The sequence below is a fragment of the Plectrocnemia conspersa genome, unplaced genomic scaffold (assembly GCF_051122295.1).
Source record: "Plectrocnemia conspersa isolate PC_06_02 unplaced genomic scaffold, ASM5112229v1 ptg000002l, whole genome shotgun sequence".
NCBI lineage: Eukaryota > Metazoa > Arthropoda > Insecta > Trichoptera > Polycentropodidae > Plectrocnemia > Plectrocnemia conspersa.
This window is the reverse complement of record NW_028277166.1, coordinates 2,416,956-2,441,597: the sequence shown is the minus strand read 5'-3', so window position 1 is coordinate 2,441,597 and position 24,642 is coordinate 2,416,956. Positions and strand designations below refer to the sequence as shown.

Here is a 24,642-nt window from a genome sequence, read left to right as displayed (position 1 = left end):
AAGCTTTATACCATTTAAGACAATTAATGAGGATATGACAAGTTTCTATCGTCATCACGTGGGCGTCCAAGTCTTTGTTCATTTCTGACCTGTTTTATTCGCATTATTAATACATGAGAATATACATACTTTAGAATCAATAAAATAAGCCGTTTGCTACATATAAAATAAAACGTCGAACAAAATGCAAATGATTTATTTATATAACATCAAATATAAAACATACAAACGAGAAAAAGTCATCAAATTGGTCCCATTTAATTAAACAAAAAGAATACTGATATACGTTTGATGACTCCTACTCGTTTATAATTGAATAACAATCTAAATTGACTACTGTTGAAAACCACTGGAATAATACACGATCGGTCAAAATCTATTGAAGATCAAACAATATCAATTTCAATAATTTAAAGACAATTTCATAAATAAATCGTTCTAATAAAATTATAATACTGTAAAGCATTTACAACAACTAAAACGTAATAACAACAAGAAATAATTTATTCTTCAGAAGGAGCTTCTTCCGTCTCCAGGATTGTCTTGAAACAGAACGGCTGGAACGGATAACCAAGACCAGCGTAAAACTTGCTCATGAACTCGACCCTATAAATTGCAGTGATTAATATTTACTTTGTTTTTTAAGTTGAAGAATGTTAATTAAACGTACCAGTGGAGACGAAGTGTGTGCAAGAAGGCTGATAAACCTTCCATCATGACTAAAATTGCTAGCGTGCCCATGGCCCATGCCGCAAATGCGAAATATAACATGATGCTTCCGACGTAGGTCTTACTTCCGAGTCCAAACCTCAGCACCATGTTCCATAACACATCAGATAATTCTGTATAAAAAATATACATTATTAATAATGATTTTAAATATCTTATGCTAGAAATATTGTGATGATTTATCAGTTCTTCTCGGAGAGCGATCGATTTTTAAATATCAACTCTGTCGCTTTAACAAAATATTCCAAATGCAATTTTAGTTACATTTTTACAATTAATTATAATAGACTATGATATTACACTTTGGACTCATATAAAGCTAAGTTTTAAGCTAAATATTATGATATGTAAAATATAAAAAGTGACACAAAACTATTTGCATTGTTTCACTGGCTTTGAAGTTGACAATATTTTGCCACAAATATTCAATAACTTTATATATTTATAAAATTATACAGGGAATTCAAAATTGTCACTATTTATTTATTAACATGTATACTTTTTTATGACAATAGATTTTATTGGTATGAGATGAATAAGAAAACGGCAATATAATATCTTCGAGTACTCTGTTCTTTATGACTACTAACTTCTCATTTTCTGATAAGTAAAAGTAGCAAATTTAAATACTTACGGGCATGAGCTAATGACAAAGCCCACAATCTGAGATATGAAGCTGTGTGCGATACCGTACTTAAAACGTACTCTATCGTATGAATGGCTTGATGTATCATTATCTCTGAAAATGGTTCTTCCTCATGTGAGTGTTCACCGCCAGAAGTAGATGGCTGTGGCGCTTCGATAACCGCTTCCGGCGTCATTTCTAATCCTTGATTTATATCTCCATTCGTGGTCTATCAAAAAAGTGTACATTAAATCAGCAATCAATTCATACAGATAGATAATAGATTGAGTATTCAGTTTTTATTATTAAAAAAAATCAGAACAGCTCTCTGTCAAAGAGAATAGATAAAACCTATAGAAATTCATCAATAAATGAAAATTCAGTACAGTGACGCATGTCTATCATTTCAGCAAACGTACGAATGCTCAAAAAAGTTTTAAAACCAGGTCGAACTGCACACCGAGAAGTGACATCGGAGTAGCATTAAGCGAAATAGCCTCACTTTTGGACCAACACATCACATCATCTCACAAGTAACTACAATATGATTATCACACAATCTGACTTCACAATTGAAAGAAATAAAAAGGTAGTAGCTTTCCAAAAATAATTGTTACTATAGATGAAACTTGTATTCACTACCTTCAGCCATAAACTAAGAGAGAGTAATGCTGCCTAGGGGTTCTATGATTAGATTTGCACTTCAAGTGTCTTGAAAAGAAGAAAGGTTTAGTCCGATAAAGAGCATGGGTAGCTGCACAATCTAAAATACCTATGAACCCTCAAGGCCCTAGAAAACTTTGCATGAAGACTCCATGTAAAAATAATCTTACTGTGAATTTTTTCGTTCAATAAATTCAGAAATAAAAATCAGATTTCGCTTATAACCATTTCACTGATTCTAGAAAAATACTTTTAATCTATCGCAGTAACTATTAAAGACCAAATAATATTTTTTTAAATTTAGTTACTATTTTAGTAGAACATTAACATGATATTGAGAAGAATGAAGACATAGTGCAAACATCTTAAGCAAATAAATAACAATATATCTTATTATTTAACCCACTACATACATTAATAAATAGTTATTCTTACACCATGTGCTGTCTTTTTCATTGTAAATTTAATAAGCAACGGCTTTCCGAACAGCATGACTGGTATGCACAGTAGGGCGACAATCACAAGATAAAACTGTAAATCTTTTTGTCCCTCGAACATGTAATCAAGGCATGCGTTGTCAGTTCCAGGACCCTTAGATTTACTCAGCAACATCATATTGATAAAGTAGATCAGAACGGATGGAGCGCAAGCCGGTTCCCTGTTTTTCCCACCTGAAAAGCATTAGTTTTTTTAAAAAATATTCTATACTGATATATATATATAATTGCTTAGATCACAAAAATACCTAAGTAGAAACCATACCATGTCCATTTCATAAATACCATCACAACCATATAGAAGAAGAGCAAAACCAAGAACAACAATTGCGGCAAAAACTCCAACAATATGGACGAACGCCTTCTGAAGAAGCTGCAGAAATAATATGATTAGCTTACTTACAGTAACACTGCAACGATGTTTTTTAAATTTGTATAAGATAATTCAACTTTTATGTCAAATTCTACAATGATTTATTTCTATAATATCTTTTCCCATTTTTTTTGCAAAATTTTTGTATATTCAACAATTTTGCTTTCATAAAGTAATCAAACATACTTTTCTCACATTTGTAATAGTTTATGATGCGCAGTAAATTTAGAACTAGTTTTGGAAAATGTAATAAGTTGTAAAAGTTTAATTTTTGTAGAAATTGAGGTCCGATACGGTTATCAAACCTTCACTCTCAACATCGCTTCACGTCTTCTCTTTATCATTAGCGCTTTACACCTCTACAACACTATTATCTATCGCTCGCCATAACTTTTTCTTTCTAATCGAATTTCACAATACTAAATTGCTAGGGAGGGAGTCTTTGGAAACCGATACGGTTGAAAAGTTTGAAGCTCTGGAGCAACACCGAAGCGGAACGGCATTAATCTATTAACGGAAAGTAAATTATAAATACTATATTTTTATAAACAGTTCAAGAAAGTCATATAGAAATTTTATTTAAAGAAATTAGTTTTTAATATGTGTAAGTTACAACATATTTTGCAAAGTCAATGCAAAGAGATCTTTGCATTGTCTTTGCAAAATATGTTTTGACTAGTTAAGTGTATATATTAGTTATAATATTAAGTTACTCATTTTGATTAACAGGAATTGTACACCATAATGATGGCTAACCTACGACACTGTTATTGAAAATGCAAAGATAATTGGATTCATATTCCTAGATTTTGAATATAAAATAAATATCACTTTATTTGTTTATGTATTTTGTCATAGTTTTATCTATATTATTGTATTCTTGATTTCTACTTTCATCATAAGTTAAAAAATTCAATACTGATATTGGACATTTAACATAAAAATCATATAAATTATCTTTGATTTACCTTACATATATCTATTATAAGTAATATTATGATTTATAGTAGTAGACTTACTTAAAATTGACAACGCTCATAGATACACCGAAAATCATATGAATAACGCCAAATATGATAGATAGCTTCATTTTATATGAGTTTAAGAATATAATTTTGTTGCTAGCCAACTGAAAACCAATAAATGATTAGAGACATATCAATACAACTATTCCTCAATACAAAAATAATAATAATAATTACCTGCCAAGCAGGATCCACTCCCAGCGGATAAGGAGTTCTAAAATAATCAAACTCTGGACCAAATTCTAAATCTTTATTAGCCATCAATGTGCATGTGTTGTAATTTTTAGTTTCCCAGCTAGAGCCAAAGATGTTTATTGACTTAGAGAAGACATCATTGTAAATGAGACCAGTGTAGACGGAGAAGATGCCCATGAGTAAAACAATATATCGACCGGCAAAGAATATGTTCCAAATTTCGTTCGTTGTCTTCTTAGCTGCCAATTTCTTTTCGCAGATACACATGTAAGCGGCAAACGACAGCATGATTAGGCCATGGCCGCAGTCGCCGAACATGACGGCGAACAAGAACGGGAACGTTATGATGGTGTATAATGCTGAAACACAAAAATAATATATGTACAAATTACCGCTATACGAAACTAACAAAGAACTCCTTCTATTTAATATCGTTATATACCTGGATTTGCCTCACGGTAACTTGAAACACCGTAAGCATCAATCAAATTTTGGAAGCCTTTCGTGAATTTATTTGTACGGTTGAAAGTCGGTGGATTCTCGCTAGTCTCAATGCGATTCAAGAACGATGGTATGGAACTGCCACACGCATTCTAAGTAATTTATTTTTATTAACTTACAATCATAATTTTATATAACTTAATAAATGTTCAACTGACCGATCCGTCAGCTAGAGCTTTTTGAACAATCGGCATATCGTCGACTGGCACCCAACATTCACCAATAAGGCATTTCTTTGTTACATCCATGTTAAACAAGTTCAAAGTATGATAGATTGCCTTCATCTTGCGCACCATGATGGTCCAGCTAGCGAGCTCCTTTGCAACGCTCACGAGCACTCGCTGGCGATGATCGACAGTTTGGTTCAAAACCTGTTGAAAGAAAGAAAATTCATCTATGTCCATATAATATATAAAACAAGGACTCTGCCACTATTACATCATTACTATTAAATAAAAATAAACATACTATTTCTACATAAAAATAAACATAATTATAACCTAGAGCTTAACACTCAGTTTAATGCTACCTCTATATGTACAATCTCTTATGAATATAAATCGTAAAATACAATGAAAATGTGATCTTTGAGTTGTCAAGCAAAATTTAAAGTAGAAAGATGAATAAAATTTACCTACGGTTTTATCATTCAAGTGAACGAAAATTCACTTACTTGCTCATACAATGTGCATATATGGATTAAAATATTTACAGTTCAACTTTACAATCCTCATGATGAGCTTCTTTAACATACCAAGTTCAAATCCTCTAATCTTGATCTTACTCCTTGCACCATCTCTTGCCGTTCTTTGTTCGTGTTTGAACAAGGATAGAGCGACGCATGAAATCCGGCGCACACTTTCTTGATGCGTGACTTTAACTGTTCTCCTTGGAAGAACGCGACAAAGACAGTCTTGTAGATTTGGTTGCCCTAAAACAGACATAAGCATGTTTTAATATATCAACTCAGTATATACGATTCAGTTCAATTAGATATATTACAGTCATTGGGTCTTCTAATGGTTTGTCGAGCTCGGCTTGCCTCAGGAAGACATTTCCGCGGGATATACGCCATAACATCCTTTCGAAAGCAGGCACTCTCTCTCGTTGTATGACTCCGGCTACAAATCCTAGCCGTCCACGTATGGCGCCGCCAGATTGTTGAGTATCTTCGGGAATGAGTGCCCTACTTAAAAAGCATTGTCATAATATTTTTATTTGTAATTTGCTATATGTCAGTAAATATTGATACGAAACCTAGTTAGGGAGTCCATGCCGTTGGCTTCTTCTTGTTCGGTGAAAAAGACTTGAGTCTTTTCGAGCACGTGTTTCAACTCGGTTAAGTCCAAATAACTAGTCTTCAAGTTGACGGCATTGTGCGACAGTTCGAGAATTTCGCTCTCAGTCTTTTCGAGGTGCGCCTAAAATAATTATTTTTTAAGTCTCACAAATATTATGCAAAAGTTAAAGAAATCGAGACAAGTATTATAAGGCAGCCACATTAGCAACATAATGAAGGAATGAAAGAAGAATTAAAACTTTTATTTGAAATAAGCGGAAGGTGCTTTTGGTGCACTGAATGCTCAGAGGGAACACTGTTACTAGTACGGTAAACGCAGTTAAATTGAATAAATTGTAGGTCAAAGATGATTGATTTTGACAAAAATAGATTTCATCAAATTAAGAATAGAATTACAAAACTGTGACTAGAATGTAGTAACATGAATGTTAATATGATATGGAACAATATTTATAAGAATATTGTGGATAATAAAATAAAAAGTAAATATAATTTTAAAACAGAATTACGATTTAACCCATAACCGTAGATAAATGATGTTAACCCTTTGAACCCTACTCTCCTAAGTAATTTTCAAACAAAGTTTTTTTTGACAATTGCATACACCTTATGCAACTCAAAAAAAGCAATTTAGAAATACGCTAAAACAATATTTATTTCATACAAAAATATTTATTGCATATAAAAGGTTAAAACAATTTACTGCTAGAATTCAATCTTAGAATGGTACACATCATAACAATACACCAATAAATTCAATACAACGGCATAATTTACACCAGTACATCGTTTTGTTGCGTATTGGAAAATCACATCATTTGGTTAGTCAAAAGTATCTTTCCAGATTTTTATTTGCAGGCCGGAATACCGGCCCGTAAGATAATGATGTTAGATATTGAGGCCGGTAAACCGGCCGTTCAAGTTTCAGGTGAACGTTGCAATATGTCAATGCTTGACTTCGTAACAATGTTTTAAATATCTGCTATTAAAATGATGTACTTATCCTTATATTTTCATATAATAAATTTAAAATGACAACTTCAAAATGCGTCTACTAATCAATAGGGAAAAATAGTTGGCAGACCCAAACTAAAATTGTAAAATTACATAGACCATAATGTCATAAAATATTTTTGAATACGACGTTGGTAAAAAAATTTTTTTTTTTAAGAAACTCTAGCAGGTGTAAAACCATTCAGATATGCACGTCTGCTTATTAGGTATACATTCTCATTGATTCTATTCACTTATATTATGATAAATTGAGTGTAACGAATTGCTTTTAAGCGTTAAACATAATACATGTAAGTATTTAGCATGCGATAGATATATAAGCTTAGTAGATTATATTCAATAAGTTGAACCATTGCGTTTTGCTTAATCTTGTAAATTGATACTATTTAATAGTAAAATTATAAATAAACGCGATGAGTCAACACAATATATAGATACAAACTTATACCTCCAAATCAATAATTTCTCTTGGATTCGGTGCTCGCGGTATCTCAACAACGTCAGGAATCGGAACGTTGTCTTTGTTGACTTCGGCTTCGACGTAGCGTAGTTTTCTTTCCATCTCGTCGCATCGCCTCACCTCATTGACGAACTTCCTTTGAAAAGCGCTCGTCTCAGGATTCAACTATGCATTACAATATACATATTCATATTATTTATTCAAAGATAAAATAAAGTATAGAACTAACATCACGGAATTGAACGGTTCCGTTCTCTCCAAGTTCCGACACGGACGTATAAGCTGCTTCTGGTTGTATGAAGAGCTGGCATAGAGCCATATCTTCACTTCTGAACATCGCCCCCATGATTGAGGGGTTAAATCACACTCCTCAAATGAAAATCTGAAAGCAAAAATAAAATTTTTGTTAAATAACGGTTGTACATTAAAAATAAATAAATAAATGATTCATTTCACTAAAATAAATAAATTGTTTATTTGTTTTTTGATTCACTTATTACCTTTAAAATTAAATAATTGAAATAAATATTTAATAGTTTATTAAAAAGTAGTAGACAGAAACAACATTTGCTATGCAAATTTGGGAATTTACATAAATTTTACATCAACATGTATTATTATATTATAAGCTATTCAGCTAACATTTTGCTCAGTTGCACTTCAGGCACCATAAGAAAATATAGAACCAAACCAGCCAATCAAAATATCATAACATTTTTTTAATTTAACTATGCTCCGTATTATTTAATATAATATGATACATGCACAAAATGCACAAAACATAGGGATTTTCATAAGTATCTGGGCCGGCTCTGAGCATACGCAACTGATTCACACACGGAGAGTTATCAATATATTTATTTTATCACAAAAAGTGGAATTACAATTTCATATAGCGATATTTCATTATCTTCAAAAACAGGATAAATCAAAATTGTGCATATTCTGGGGTCGGCTTTGCCGTATCAAAATTCGTATATTCGCACTCCACCAAAAATCCATCATTAATTTTGCGGGCCTTTGGAACCCTTTGTGTAAAAGAAGCAATTATGTATTAATCATTCCTTAATGTATGTCTTCATCGCAATAAATCAATAAAATACACAAAAAACTATGGCGTACATGTTCGATCTTCTGTTTTCTTCTGACAATCCATATTTCAGATTTTCTAGACTTTTTAAATTTCAACATACATTGATTGTTAGCAATATTTTTACCGAGGAATAAATTTATCAAGATTCAATATACAATGTACAGATTCCTTAGTCGCTATATAATATATGGTTATAAAATGTATTACGTTGATATTGGAAATTACAAACAATTTTTTTGCAGTTTGTGTAGTCTAATTACTTTGCATGATGTATATGCAATTAATTTACTTGTGATTTTGAAGAATCAAAATGTCAAACTGCATACATTAAAAATATTTTGAATTACGATACTATAGCATTTTATGTTATATATTGTTGAAAAAATTTTGTATTCATTACATAACCTATTTTTTGGGCGGCTCACGCTTTTATCAATTAAATATTATGCTCAGTTGCACTTCAGGCACTATAAGAAAATATAGAACCACACCAGTATATTTATTATAAGTAACCTGACAGGCGTAAGCCCAAAGCGTTACAACAGGGTAAATCTGCACCAACTGAGTAAGTCAATCAGATATAATGAATACCTACAAGTATTAACAACCAGAGTGAAAGTCTGGGAATCGGTGACATCTATATTAATAATTATAAATTATTATGTGTAATACAATTTATAAAAAATAGATGTCACTGCAGCTAGGAACGTTTTTTATATTAGCGCATTTTTTATAAATAAAAATTCGAGTGCCGTTGCTGGGGCTCGAGCCCGCAACCTCAGAGTTACTAGTCTGAGACGTTGCGGACTATGCTATTCTGTCCTTAATATTTATATCAAAATATCATAACTTTTTTATAATTTATATTTATTTATTTATAAGTGATGTATTTTTCTAAGGCCCTATAGGGCCTTAAAGAAAATATATCATCTAACCCACTCAACCAAAATAAAAAACCATTTTTAAAACATATCTAGGTTCCATCTTGTATAATATAATATAATACACTTGTAGAATTAAATTTATGTATATTTACTCCTTATACGATACTTTAGCTTTTGATGAATTTAAATAATAAATTGTGACTCGTTATTATATAATAATGACTCGTTATTATATAATAATGGCAGCAATTCCATATTTTGCTAAGTTGCACCAAAGGACACTGAGGAAAATAAAGTCATTTTACCTGCGTGATCTAAATTTTGCATATATTATCAATTTTAACTCCACAAACGAGAAAGAAACATATTTTTTTATTTAAAGATAGTGCTGTTTCTTTTTGGTTTCCACTTTGAGGTTAAGTTATATATAATAATATTTGTTTATTGTTACAGAAAAAATCACTAGTTATTATAAATAATTCTTTTGCAACACCGAGTGGCAACACTGAGCTACACGGGTTCTCTGTCAAAAAGTGCTGCCTTATCTGACCATTTAATATATGTATACATTTTACTGGTTCACGCATTTAGCAAAGTTTTGCTAATTTCGTGAATTAGGCAATAACACATGAACATGTTCCATAATTGTTTCATGAATACTTTCTATAAAACAACGGTTAAAAAATTAGTATTTATCTTTTATCTGATAATGATAATGATAAGTGATGTTGATAAGATATTGCATGTTATAATTATGATTTTCCACATTACTATCTATAATATTATACTAAAGAATGCAGTGATTAATATAATAAAAAAATGATAACACCATCTGTGTAATTGTAAAACATTATTGATGCCGATAAAACAGTCGACTGTTTTAACACTATTTATCATTACATTAACAGTTTATGTAACATAGAAAAAGACTTATCAAGTTTTCAGTTATTGTATAACCTGCTAAACTTGTACTTGTACAAATAAGTGCTTTTAACTGTATATTTCATTGCTATAGAATGTAATTCAGTGCATTTACATTGCACTCGCGATAAGAGCTTAATTAAAATGTATTTTAAAAAACATGTTATTCCTAGAAATAGTCGGCTACCCAATAATTCACTTTTGATTAGCTATAGCACCAACCGCAATCAAAAAGTTTATATTGTGTAAAAGTGTAATTGGTAAGATTAAATATAAAAACTTGAGCATAACTGATCAGTTTTTAAGTGAATTTATTACTATAACTTACGGTTTGATCTATAGATCTATTGAACGTATTTCCGTTGATCCGAACAATTGGTGTATCATTCGAAGCGAGCGCAGAACGAAATCCGAGGTACTACTATTCACCATGTAAGAAATGTCCTCGAGCTTCTTATCAATTGAGTCCCGTGACTCGAACCCTATAACGAGCGACGTGGGTATAATTAACCCAATTCGTGAATCTACGATTGTATTATCAGTATCAAGTTAATAATAAGTTGGCTATTCATTTCTATATTAAATAGTGATATAAAAATATTTATAGGTATAGAGTAATAATAACAATATATGATTATTTTATTAATTTATTTATTATTTTTAACTTCTTACTTTTTTTAGGTATTTTAAAATTTTAATCAATTTAAAAAATATATTTTGTTTTATCAATCAACATTTTTCTCCAGGACTTTTTTGACTAAATAACGATTTTTATTAGCTTCCATTCTGAAACAATATAGCGAATCAGGGTGGCTAATAAAGTTAGGCTCAAGTTATTTTTTAATAGTTAAGTTTTATGATTTAAACTATTGTAAATTAATATGAAAGTTCTAAACCTAATTATAGTTTTAGAACTTTCAATAGGCTAAGTCTAAAATACAAGCTAATCCATCTTGTCTCCCAAGAGAATATAAGCGGAAGAAGAACTATAGACAGACGTCACATCTCGCATATTGCTCCATACATATAAAAGTGTTTATCTAAGTATATTCAAAACACTTTTGATATAAGAATATTGGTTAAAATGTATTCAAACCAAATTTTGGTCAATAGGAGGGCGCAAAAACAATTATCACTTCTCAGAGGTCAAAAATTCACGTCAAAAGTAATAAAATCGTGCCGGTGCCGTTGCAGTGGGAACGCTCGGTAACGAGCGTTCCCACTGTAACGGCGCCGACACGATTTTATTGCTTTTGACGTGGATTTTTGACTTCTGAGAAGAGATAATTGTTTTTTGCGCCTTACTATTGGTCAAAATTCGGTTTAGATGTGCTTAATTCGATTCTGACTTATTGTAAATCATAATATTATAATAAAAAGTCCTTATATAACTGCTAGATAACTGAGCATTTCTACTGAGACAGCGACGGCATGATTTTATTACTTTTGACGTGGATTTTAAACAGGGACCCTCTTGAAATTGCCCAGGAAATGCATGTTATATGAAATACTATGAATCTTAACAATAATTGTTTTTTGCACCCTCTTATTGGTAAAAATTTTGTTTATATATGCTCTATTCGATTCCAACTATAATATTTTTATAAAGAATCTTAATATGAACGCTAGATAACTAAGCGTTTTCACAGCGACGGCTGATTTTACTGCTTTTGATGTGTATTTCTGTCTTCTGAGAAGGATAAGCTTGTTTTTGGGCTCTCCTATTAATTAAAATTTCATCTAGATATGCTTTATTTAATTCTCACTTATTTTAAGCCACAATATAGTTAAAAAAATACTTATTATGAATCGAGAATTTTCACTGCGATGGCGACAGCACGATTTTATTGCTTATGACGTGAATTCTAAACTTTCAATTTGGTTAGAAATATGCATATCATTTAATGAAATACTATGAATATTAATGGAATAGAAATATTTAAAAAAATACAACCACTGACTGGCCAGCTTTTGCCCCCCCCCCCCCACCCTAAAAAAAAGTTAAAATGACGTCACTGAGTTGTATGTCGCTAATATTTTTTTGCAAACTACTGAAAACAATAAAACTATGGTCAAAGAATTCTAGTTTTGGGTTACTGAACGTTTTCGAGAATCACGATCGCGTCCTCTTTTGTTGCCCGTTAGGGCCAGGACGTCCGCATTAACCGAATTGCCTATGACTGTCGCTATCCGGCTCCTTAATTTGCTGGCATTGGACATTGATTTGTTGAATGTCAGCTACGAGGAGCTGGTCTGGTTCATATAATTTAATTTTAATATTTCATGATATTTTTATTGTTTATTTTTTATTATGTATTATTTTTATTATATTATTTATTTTTTACCATCGTGACGCATTGGAATAACATGTTAGGTCACGATGCTCTTGATTTAATTTAAATTAATAAATATATAACCAAACCTGGGGTTGATATTAAAATAAATAAAAAAACATATCTAAATAAATTGCTCGGTAGTACGACGGTTAAAACAATAGTAACGTGAGCGACGGTAGCGCCACTTGCCAGAACTAAACCGAGATCATCTGACCCGCGAGAAAGAAACGCCCATGTCTCGTGACGAAGGAGCTAACATCACGATTCTTGGCATTTATCGCAGTTTTCATAATTCACAGCTAATATTTGTTGCCTTGCCATTTAAATATGAATACAAAACCAACCAATACAAAAACATACAGTGTGAATATCGGGAAAACCATAGAATGTAATATTATTATATAATATCTATGCTGGCAACTTATCGCAAGATCCATTTTAAATCACCATAAATACCTCATAAAAGCTTGTGTGTTTAACACATAAATTTAAATCAATTTATTGTGTGAGGTATGAAATTGATAAATAAAAAAAAATGTTTTGCACATAGATTGTGTTGTACTGCCGAATCATTACGCAAAACTAGTCATTATAATCTAGGTTATGGACATATGTACTATGAATGGCCTAACGATGTTAATAAGCAGAGTAGTTCATTCGTTTGAAAACTTTTACATAACGACTAAACGTCACTGTATTCGTTATGTTAACATACATATCAAAGAAGTTTTCCTCTATGAATAAAAGTTATTTACAGTTCAGGCAATACACCAAGGATAGGTACTTAATATTATATAAATGTAAAACAGTTTTTTTAATAGAGGACTAGAGTAATTATATGAAGAAAATACTATATCATTGTAATCTAAACATACTAACCTCATGCAATTATAGAGTTGCATAGCGAGAAACACTTATCCATTTAGTATATCAAATAATATTTAGAAAAGATATACTGATCGCATAGTGAAAAATTTCAAGATTCTGCGTGTAAAATACAGTTGGAAACACCTGACAGTGAGAAAAACGTAATTCATTACAATATTATTAGTATCTGCACCTTGCCGAACAAGTATATTCATCACGACGACAAGCGTGACAACCCGTGATTTAGGCCCATTAGGTAAATAAAATAAATGGATAAATACAAAAAAATGCTGTATTGTATTGACAAGTGCCAAAGTCAATAAAATGTGCAGCCTGGTATTATTAGTGCTTCGCAACAGCATTTCAGAATCTCCGGCTAATTAAATTACGATCGTTACAGATTGTTATTAAAAGAGAAACGAGCAATAACAATCTGTTTCCACCCCTAAATCGTCGCATTGGCCCAAACATCAAGAGTAAGAAGAGAAAAATCTCATGTATTCCGATAAGCGCATACATAGCATATATCAGGCACTACTTAATCCCAATTCTCGCCAAGCAGAGCTATGCTGAGTATCGACCGAGACTTGAAAGGTCGAAGAATCAGCCACTTTCCACTGCAAAATTTGTATGTAATTAAAAAACTATTGATTGTTTAATAATATTTTATAATATCAATAACTAAATAAATAAATTCTATAAGAGAAATACTGTCCAAATGTGATTTAATCGCGTAGCGAAAAAAATATCGATTATAAAAAGCATTGCTTATTACAATAAAATAATAATAAAAATTAGGTACTTGATTACACAACATATGGGCAGTGAGAAAATTAAAAAAAATACAATAAAAACGTTTATTTCTATAATAAAAGTGTAATTAAAATGAAATTCTTTAAGAAAATATATTACAATAAACACTAATAATAATTTGTCTGCAATGACAAGTATTGCAGTAAATTCGCGATTGTGATCAATAGTAAGAAATACGGATGATCTATAATATTTTTAAAAAAACTATGGATTTGGGAACCACTGCTAGGTTTATTGTACATATAATATAATAGTAGCTGTTTAAGTTTTTAACAATTATCTATTGTTTCTCAAACAATCTACTGTTGCTGTTGGCATATGAATGATAGTGTTTATAAATAAACCAGTTCTCTTTTGTTATGGTGATTTTGCATTTAACATGCAAATATGCGAAAAGATTATATTTTTGCTTCTCACATACGATACAAGCTTCAATATATTATACGTATATATAACATGATTTATATTCACGTAACAATACTTGTTTATTTTTATAGATTTCAGCAATGTATAACTTGATGTGTAATTATAGATAAATTATATAAATATTTACTTTGAATGCAAATTATATGGAATTTATGAATTTCGTTTCAAGTTTATAGTATGTATGTAATATAGTCAATATTTGCATTTTTTTCGTGTGTCTTTTGCAAATAAAACAGTAATAAGCAATTACACTTTGTGCTCATAACGTTCATATAATTGTTGTGCAAATATGACAAACAAGTCTAAAGAATAAGTGGATTACTATAATTATTTTAAGTATGACATACTTTTGGGTAAGTAACGACTAACATACAATAGTCCGACTGTAATTAACCGATGGTGTTCTAAAATGTTTAGGATAAAAACATTACTTATTTAAATAAAGATTAAATTACATATTTTTTATTCACAATTAATCAACGAAAGTTTGACAAACACTAGTGTTGATTGGACTTTATTTAAGACGGTAATTCCAAAAAGTATTATATTATCGATTTCTAATTAATCACATATTGTTTGCCAATCTAATTTATCAATATAAAAAGATAAGATAATTCGTAATTTACATAATTACCAATGCTCTTGAAATGCATTTTTAAATAATTATAATATTTTTACAATACAATAAAAATGTTTAAAAAATTAAAGATCAGTTAATTACCAAAAATATATAACACATTAATATGTAAATTATACGCGGCACATATTTCTCAACTTGTTGTTTATTTTATGTTTGATTACTAACGCACAACTTTTTTGCAAGCTCTCCAATATTTTTGCATGGTTTTAATGTCTTCAGTAAGTTATTATCGACAGAAAAATGACTCCTTTGATTTTCTGCATCTTCAAGACTTTTTAGAGCCATTTACATATTTAAAACTACTTACAACAAAAGCAATGATTAATTCGCGAACAGTTTATGCTGTTTTGCTACCTGTTTTAACATCATTCAAAAAAAATTCTATTCACTTATTTCCCATCTTAAATTCAATAGCTCTACTAAGAGTAAAATTACTAATAAAATTCAAATATATATTAGTAAAAATACAGATCAAAATATGCATTTTAAAATGAATACTATTTAATAACATTTTCATTAAAATATTATATGTAAAATATGAATAGCTAAAATATTTTCTTGCATCATATTTCAGATTATTTAAGTAAAGTTTTATTAGATATTTCAATATTTGATGTGCATTGACATTAAGCTGATAGGAGCTGCATATCAGTTACAGAAAAAAAATAGTGAAAAAAAGAGAGATTATTAGTTCGTTCTCATATTGTCGTATTCTCGGTTATTTGAGTAGAGGACAACCTCTGTTGACCAAATTCGGGTTTTCCTAGAATTAACTAAATTAAAATACTAGTTTTCATCGGTCTCGTGATTGCTTAAGGTCATTATTATTTTTTTATTATCATTTTCGACCTCCACTATGAGGTCCCATCGAGCGTGACGGAAATATGAATTTGTATTTCTCGCCAATGCATTGTCATAATTCGAAACGGAAACAAGTACATAAATTACGAGCAGCGAGGACACTAAGAGTCATTAGCAAGAGGACAATGGTCACCCAAATCGATCGCACGTGCCTTTCATCTATATCCATTCATGGATATAGATGAAAGGCAAGTTTACTTATCTTCTCGATCTAAGCCACACGCAAACGATTTGACATTCAGTTGTCATAAGTAAAACACAATTACAAAAACTACACGTATGAGACGTTATAAATAATAATTTGATTCAAATCTCGAAGAGTAACGTAGTAAAATGTGGTATAGAAAATGCGTTCCTAAGAATATTTAGACTATTAGTTGAGCGTGAGATTAAAATTGTTCACAATTACTCGTTAAAAGTATGATACAATTAATTGATATTGATATTAGCGGCATAAAAAGTTAATTCGCCACACCAATTATATACAAGCGCAAGTGACGATCGGAGATTTGAATGGATTTGGACTACTTTAAAATTCACATTTCAAATGACAGTCGATACAGATATATAAAAATATTAAGTAAAATGTCAAGATCGTTTTTAGTATTCTTTTTGAGAAGAATTCCTCTGAAATGTTACAACAAATCTAAGCGATACACGATCTACCAAATTTCATCTCAACAGTTAATTAAAATCATATTGTAGATATAATATATATACTTAATCAGTAATCGCTATAATGAATTTAAATATTTTTAAAACGTAAGCATTTATTAAAAAGTCCATTATTGTGTTAATATAATTTATTGCAGAACAGTAATGGACCAAGATTTGATCCTTGATGCACTCTAGAGCTAAATAAATAAATCGAATCTTCAAGAAGCTAAGAAAGAATCTCGAAAAACACGAGATTTTTTATATTTTTCCTTAATTTTTTGTCTCAATTTAATTTAAAAATATAAAATAATAATCATATGTTTTTCTTTGTATTGCTTATTATTTATTTAAGCCTGTCACTTTTTAGAATTGTAAGTATTATTAAGTGCATATAAGATTTAATAGTAATAAAAATAGTAACTATTTAGATCTTTATCTTACTTAAATTTAATTTTCACCAGTGCAAGAAGTAAATAATAAAATTTAGCTTTTGAAAAAATAGTTTAATAAATAGTATATTAAACTACATTTTTATTATTGATTATATTGTATTATATGCATTTATTAATTTTAAGTTTTGCAATCAAAATAATAATCTTATTTTTTTATACTTTTATGCAATTGTTTTTATCGTTTTTTACAGCCACGTGTGATACTTAGTTATTAGAAATATTCACTACAAAAACATTATATTTTTCTATCAAGACAAGTTTTTGAATAGTTGTAGCATATATTAGATTATAAATAACTTAATAATATTTTTTGCATATAATGAATTTTAATTTTCTAGCAAAAAATGTGTAAAATTATGCGTTGATATAAAATTTATCGTCGTATAAAATCCAAATATTTACAATACACGTCACACTTAGCTGCAAAAAAACGATAAAATCGACATAAATAAAAAAAATGTAGTATATACTAGCAAATAAATTTAAGCAATAAATAGTTTTGTAAATAACATTTATCGTTTGATGTGAAATACTCCATAAATATATTATGCTATTAACAACTTTAAATTTACCAAATGATTTTAAATATAAATAGAATTATCTCATCCCTGTGGCAAAATCTTGTTGAACAGTGTAATAATAGTTACCCATTTTTATTAAATGTGATTATTAATAATTATTTATGACATATTATTGGAATAAAAAAATATGAATCGATTAGCTCTTGAATAACTTTTTTTAAGAAAAAACTATATATACAATATAATAATTTACACGTAATTTTATAAAATAGTTAGTGTTAAAATCCATATATTTCCAATAACTACGCGTCACATTTAGCCGAATAAAAAGATAAAATCTCTGTAAACAAAAAAAATATAGTGCATATCAGCAAATAAATTAAAACAATAGACAGTTTTGTAAATAAAAATACAAAGCATTTTATTGTACTAGCTTACATTATCAACTTTTAAGTATTTGCAATCAAAAATTTCTAATTATAATGATAAAATTTGAAGCACCATTCAAAATTGTATGAAAAATATTTTAGACCTTTAGACATTTAGTCAAAAAAAAAATTTTTTTTTGCCTTAGCTAAAAAAAAATAATATTATAAGCTTATATCAAGTTTACGTTAATCACATAAATTTTAATTCAAATCGAATTATCTTATCTTTGTGAAAAACTACAGTAAAATACAGTGCATCCTTAAGTATCTATATCAGGGTTTCCCAAACTTTTTCAGCGACGGAACACTTAGCAAATCCGAAAATTTTGGCGGAACACTTGGCAAATTCGAAAATTTTGGCGGAACACTTAGCTTATTTTTTAGGCTGGGTAATTCATAATAAAATAAAACATGTTATTAAAGAAATGTTATTAAATTTATTTAATAAACATAAAAATACAAATAAATAAAACTCATAATGACTGATGATTTTGGGTTCTTAAATAACATTTTTTTTATATCAGGCACAATTTTGGTTAGTTGTATTTTCATATCTGCCGTGGCGTGGAGTCTATTTCTGTATTTGGTTTTTGTTGCAATATACTTAAAAAATCCCACTTCGCATAAAAATGTCGTAGAAAACGGAAGTAAACAAACCAGAGCTTGTTTTGACACCTTGGGGAACTCTTCAGTCATACTCGCCCAGAAATCATTTAATGGCTGATATTTTTGTTTCAAATCAGAGTCATTAACTAAATTCTCATAATCCCTTAAGCCCACTGGTTTTACTGTCACAGAAAATGGATTCCGAACCCAGGAATCGTCCTTACTAGTTTTCGAAAAATATTCCTAAAGAGTTATTTTCAAGTAATATAGGTGTTCTAAAAATACTTGTGAAACTTTTTTATCTACTTGAAAATTCAATTCATTTAAACATTCATATCCAAGACAGGAAAACAATCAAAATTATTAGATTCAACCGATAAAATCTGAAATTGTAATTTTTTATCAAAAGATTCAATTTTATCTCTCATATTAAAAATTGTAATACTTTTTTCTTGTAATTATAAGTTAGCATCATTTCACTTTGTAAAAATATCCGCCAGATATGCAGATGTATCAACCAGGAAGGATTTGTTAAAAAATTTATAAAATGATGTTGCAAATTATTTTGTGCTTTCAAGAAGACTAATAATTCATTTCGAAGTTCATAAAGTCTTAATAGTACTTTTCCTCTGGATAGCCATCTCACTTCAGTATGTAATAAAAGTGCTTCATGTTCACTACCCATTTCATCGCACAAAATTTTAAATAATCTGGATTGAAGTGGTCTAGATTTTACATAGTTTATCATTTTCACGGCTACTTCATAACATTTTTTAAATTTGTGGAAATTTTTTTAGTCAACAGTGCATGCCTATGCAAAATACAGTGACTGCTAGTAGCATATCTAGTCACATAAATAAAATTCGTATAACAAGCACTAATATTGTGTGATTAATTAACGAAAAAAATATTGTTTAAATAGGATCAAATTTTAAAGTTAAAAAAAACAACACCGACTTATAAAACTTTTCCCTCCAGATTTTATACACATCAATGTTGAATATTTAACACATATTTTCAAGCTTTTTTATCAGATTTATGAACAATTTTTATGTATTAGCAAGACTAACAATTTTTTTAATCTACTCTAAATTTTTGTGAAATATCTATTTAGGCTCCGCGGAACACCTATTTTGGATCCGCGGAACACCAGTGTTCCGCGGAACATAGTTTGGGAAACCATGATCTATATTATTAATTCGATTAGCTGTTAAATGATTTTTGTCAAAGAACTGGCTTTAAAATAATATACACAATAATTACTCATATCAATCTTTATCAAGGAAATCATATAAATGAGTATCACGTTTCATACAGATAATACTATCAATGCTTGAAACAAAAGCAACATCTTATTCATAGCTACACATAGTTTTAAGCGATTGTATATTATTTACATTTAATAGAATTTCACTATTACACAAATAGTTTTATGTATGAGTGAAATTGAGTGAATTTGATACATTACTGTTAACGCTAATTAAGTCCTCAATGTCTGCATAAATATTTATCATGTTTTCAAGAACGAAGGATTAATCATTTATGGACAACCTTCTGTTGCATTTTTTTATTCGACCATAGAAGCGGAGCCAATTTTGGAAATTCGACCTTGCAATGGTCGAAGCACCTTGACCCTTCATCGATTGAATTAACGTTTACCTAAAAACGTATCGATCTTATGAAAGTTCAATTGAGCGTAAAACTTCAAAAGCGTCCTCTCTCAATTTAATAAGCATGCCATGCAATTACGAAACAATACGTGGTTAAGAATTGTTCAAAACTTTCTTATGCTGAAGCTATAATTTATACGTTTTTATATTTCTTGCATACGTAATATAGAGAAATGTAAGATTGATAGAAAAAGTAAATTTTATATAATATGTATGTATATAAAACAAGTTTTTTATTATATGTATATGTTTTATAGTATGTACAACTAAACTGCCTTTATTTGGGACATGCCCAGCAAAATTTGTGTTGCTTAGATCAACCCTAATGAGAGTTTACTGCCCGTTTTCATACCACTAACATCCGTGATGTACAAACGCTAGGTAGTCTATTTAGAAACACGAAATAAAATATTTTAATGGCAATCAAAATTTTTCGTTGGTCCTTCGAATCCGAAACGACGGAATTACTGCAAGTGTCAAGGTCGCACAGTACAATAAGATAAACTCTAATTTCTCCTGAGAATAAGTTTAAGCAGACATGTCAAAATAAATGGACGGCCTAGCACAACCTATTGATGAAAATATAAAAAAATAAGAACATAGTGCCCAGTAATTTCAAATTAATATTTAGAAAATTTCTTAAGAAGTTTTTATCTACAGTAATGCGAAGTAATTTTGCCTAAAATTTTGCAGCATATAATTTTACTAGCGCCTATCAGTTAAATTATACTTTCGCTAGTAGAAATATATGTATCTACTGGTGAAAATGTATTTGGACTTTACTAGTGAAAATTTAACTTTACTGAAAAATACACATTCACAGTAACATATATATATAAATAATGATAAGTATGTAAATGTATATATTACTATATATGAAAAAGTTGAAATCATATCATTTTAATAGCACCTGCCAGATAAATTAAATTTTCACTTATAAAAATATATATCTATCAGTGAAAATGTATTCCAATTTGATTTTACTGAAATGACATATTTAAAAAGTATATTTTCGAGATAGGTTCGAGATTATTTTGAGGGATAGCCCGAGAATTTCTGGTTTAGAGTCAAGAACGTTATTTCAGCTTTTTTAAATATTTTTATTTCAATAAGATTCACAGTATTAAAATAAAGGACATGCATTTTTCTGGCCAAATTCAATGGCAACAAATGACGTCCCTGGTCGTGATTAGTCGTAATCACCAGATATGCCCCTGCGTATTTTTCTCGTTTCCTCAGATAAAGAGGACCTTACGAGCGCAGAGAGTTAATAGCACTCTATAACATGGTGTTATATACACATAAATAAAAACATGTTAAATGTAGTTTTACTGTAACAACCCCTAGATACAAAAGTCTACAGCACCACGAATATTATTAATAAAACAACTGTACTAAAGCAAATCAATCTCCCCTATATATTAAGAACGATATAATGTGACATACACATATTTCCAGTAACTTTTTTACACAACTAGTCATAAATTGGGTCGAAATAACAAGTAGTGTAGCAAGTTTAGAAATTTAGCTTAAATACATTCTCTTATTAAGTGTACATACATATGTTTTTAGCTCATTGATTCGTAAATATATACTTTTTGTCACCAAAGCGCAGACGTCTGCTTCATTCATGACTCTGCACACATTTACATATAATTACACTTTCATGTAAACGCCAACACACGCATAAAACTCGTTTGCACTGACACAATTTTAAATCACGAGTTTCAATGTCACGACTTCTCGAGATCCGTTCTATAAAATACTCTATATAAGAATTAAAAGTATATATGTATATAAAAATATTTGAATTTTGCGCCATGCAAATGTCAATCTGACAGTTTTGGTCACAAAACGCGAATAATTTGCCATGCACTAAAACATTTTTTAAACAATTTTTAATCTACATATTGTACGTAAATGTAAATGTATTTAAAAATATGGTACTTTCCTGTTATCGGAGGGCAAATTTATTCTAAAAATTATTTATATTCAATTATAAATGATATTTTTTAAGTACAATCGTTACAGAGAGTTATTCATGAGTGCTTACTGCTCTGATCAACGCTCATTCGTTACCGCCCGTTCGCATCTAATATTTTAAAACGTATTTAAACAGGTTAGGTGCGAACAAGCGATAGCGAGTGAGCGCTGGCTAGAACAGTGATGCATATAAATAAATAAGATGTTTTATTTATCAAAAATTTCCTAGGCCTAGGTACGCTAATTTATTGCCTTAGTGCATAATTAATAAGTTAAATGTTATGTTAAGAACATCATTTTTGGTTCAGTGTTTACAGATGAAAATATTAATATGACAATCTGACAGCTTTAGTTATAGCCAAATCGTGCTTTATAAAATACAATTTACGCACCATGTATTTTTAAATCAATAGTTTAAATATATTGCATTTATACAACACATTTAAACTAAATAAATATGACAATTCACTCAGGAATATTTTAAAAGTCGTTTAAAACACATACAACTGTCCAAATATTTACTTTAGTTTACATATATATAAATAAATAAATAAATATTCTTTATATACATCCAAACCGGCAAATTGGTCCATAGCACGTTAATTTATCGGCATTAATTATAAATGATATAGAAAGACTCGAATGTTAGGTTAGAAACGATATTATTTTAGTGTTCATAGATCGCGTATTTACTTTCTGGTCAGGTCCAGTCCGGTATTTTACTGCGCGACCTCCCTCACGAGTTCCGAAGACCAAACTAAACATTACGCTGTCGAAACGTGCTGTTCAAACAATCGGTATATGCGAAGGCCGATACAATATCCAAAATTTTATATAAATATATAAAAAGCTTTAATAATAGATTATCACATAATGGACGCGTCAATTAATTTATTACCAATTTCATGTAAAGTAGGGTTGCCAGGCGTCTTGCCCTGCCCCAATTAAAAATTTAAACGGATTGTACCACAATTTTATTCCAACGACTTTTTAGCTCTTTAAATGTTTTTTTAATTTTACTATAAAGATTCGCTAAATATTCAAATTGGATTTTCATTATTGTGGGTTTGCTAATGAACTGCTGTTTTCTCTTAAACAAATACCTATTGCAAAATTTACTAATAAACTTTTTTTGATATACAATATTTTTTTGGGTAAATTGGTTGCGAGTATGTTTTTTATTTATTGGTATATTATTAGTAAAATCCATGCGTTTTGTTGCGCAGCGCAATATATTTAGATAATTTAATCATAAATTCCAATTAAAAAAAAATTAAAATTAAAACGGCATCTTTATTTCTTTAACATTTGCTGAATGACACATATTTATATTATTTCTGATCACATCTAATTCAGTTATAAAATCAATATAATTTATTTATAATATTTATGATACGTGTCAATTCAGAACATGTAAATGTTTACATTGTCTTTAATGTTAACACTTCAATAAGGAAGACAAGAATTTTGGTTTCGCGTCGTTTATTAGTCAAAAGCGGGTGACGAGGATGTAATATTTTTTGTTTTGCGATGATAGAACTTAGTTATTTTACACCCATATGTTGTAAATATTCACTATTTAAGGATGTTGGCAGCCAGTAAATCGCAGGTAAAAACTAGTGAGAATTTTATTACATTATATTACATTATATACTACTATGATGATTCGCCTGTTATTTAGCTGCGCATCGAGAACTTTTTTGATATACTATTTTAACTGTTTTTTCATTCTCTCGTGTCACCTTTGACTCCTCAGTATCTTCTCTAAAGCAGAGTATTGACTTTTATACAAAAAACCGTTGTCGAGAAGAATAAGCAGGAATATGATTGTTGCTTATTATCAACCAATTGATATTTTTTTTATAAAAATGTATACAAAAATAGATGGCAAAAAAAGTTATTATTAAAATTTCATTATTTTTAGCTGCTTATATTATATATACTTATTCAATTGTATAATGAAACATGTGTTTATTAAAGATTCAAGAATACATTAATTTTTAAAACTTTAACACTGCTTAAATTAAAATAAATCTGAAATTATTTTTTAAAATGTCAGTTGGTTTGCAATTGATAATGTCATCTAAAAGTGTAGCAATTTG

At 29.6% G+C, this 24,642-nt stretch overlaps 1 protein-coding gene across 4 annotated transcripts; it reads right to left on the bottom strand.

Moving 5' to 3' along the window:
• Nucleotides 1–181: 181 nt before the first annotated feature.
• LOC148237321 (V-type proton ATPase 116 kDa subunit a 1-like) lies at nt 182–23,299 on the bottom strand. 4 transcript variants are annotated; one of them, XM_088181164.1, is made up of 15 exons: nt 23,234–23,299; nt 7,612–7,764; nt 7,371–7,547; nt 5,866–6,029; nt 5,611–5,797; nt 5,363–5,539; nt 4,767–4,979; nt 4,550–4,700; nt 4,090–4,466; nt 3,907–4,016; nt 2,763–2,887; nt 2,453–2,688; nt 1,364–1,583; nt 671–842; nt 182–606 (listed from the first exon to the last, which is right to left on the bottom strand). In XM_088181164.1, the coding sequence occupies exons 2-15, from the start codon at nt 7,726–7,728 to the stop codon at nt 504–506; spliced, it is 2,529 nt and encodes an 842-aa protein (XP_088037290.1). In that variant the 5' UTR covers nt 7,729–7,764; nt 23,234–23,299; the 3' UTR covers nt 182–503. The 4 variants fall into 4 exon arrangements, with proteins under 4 accessions (XP_088037290.1, XP_088037292.1, XP_088037289.1 ...); XM_088181166.1 differs by having other exon boundaries at nt 5,611–5,794; XM_088181163.1 differs by lacking the exon at nt 23,234–23,299 and adding an exon at nt 10,609–10,712.
• Nucleotides 23,300–24,642: the final 1,343 nt, after the last annotated feature.

What these genes read in the sequence shown, in the direction of transcription:
- LOC148237321 (XM_088181164.1), bottom strand. Translation starts at nt 7,728, where the DNA reads ATGGGGGCGATGTTCAGAAGTGAAGATATGGCTCTATGCCAGCTCTTC. An exon ending in CATTAGAAGACCCAATGACT is followed by an intron (nt 5,540 to 5,610) that starts GTAATATATCTA and finishes TGTCTGTTTTAG; the next exon opens with GGCAACCAAATCTACAAGAC. An exon ending in TGAAAAAGACAGCACATGGT is followed by an intron (nt 1,584 to 2,452) that starts GTAAGAATAACT and finishes CTTTTTTGATAG; the next exon opens with ACCACGAATGGAGATATAAA.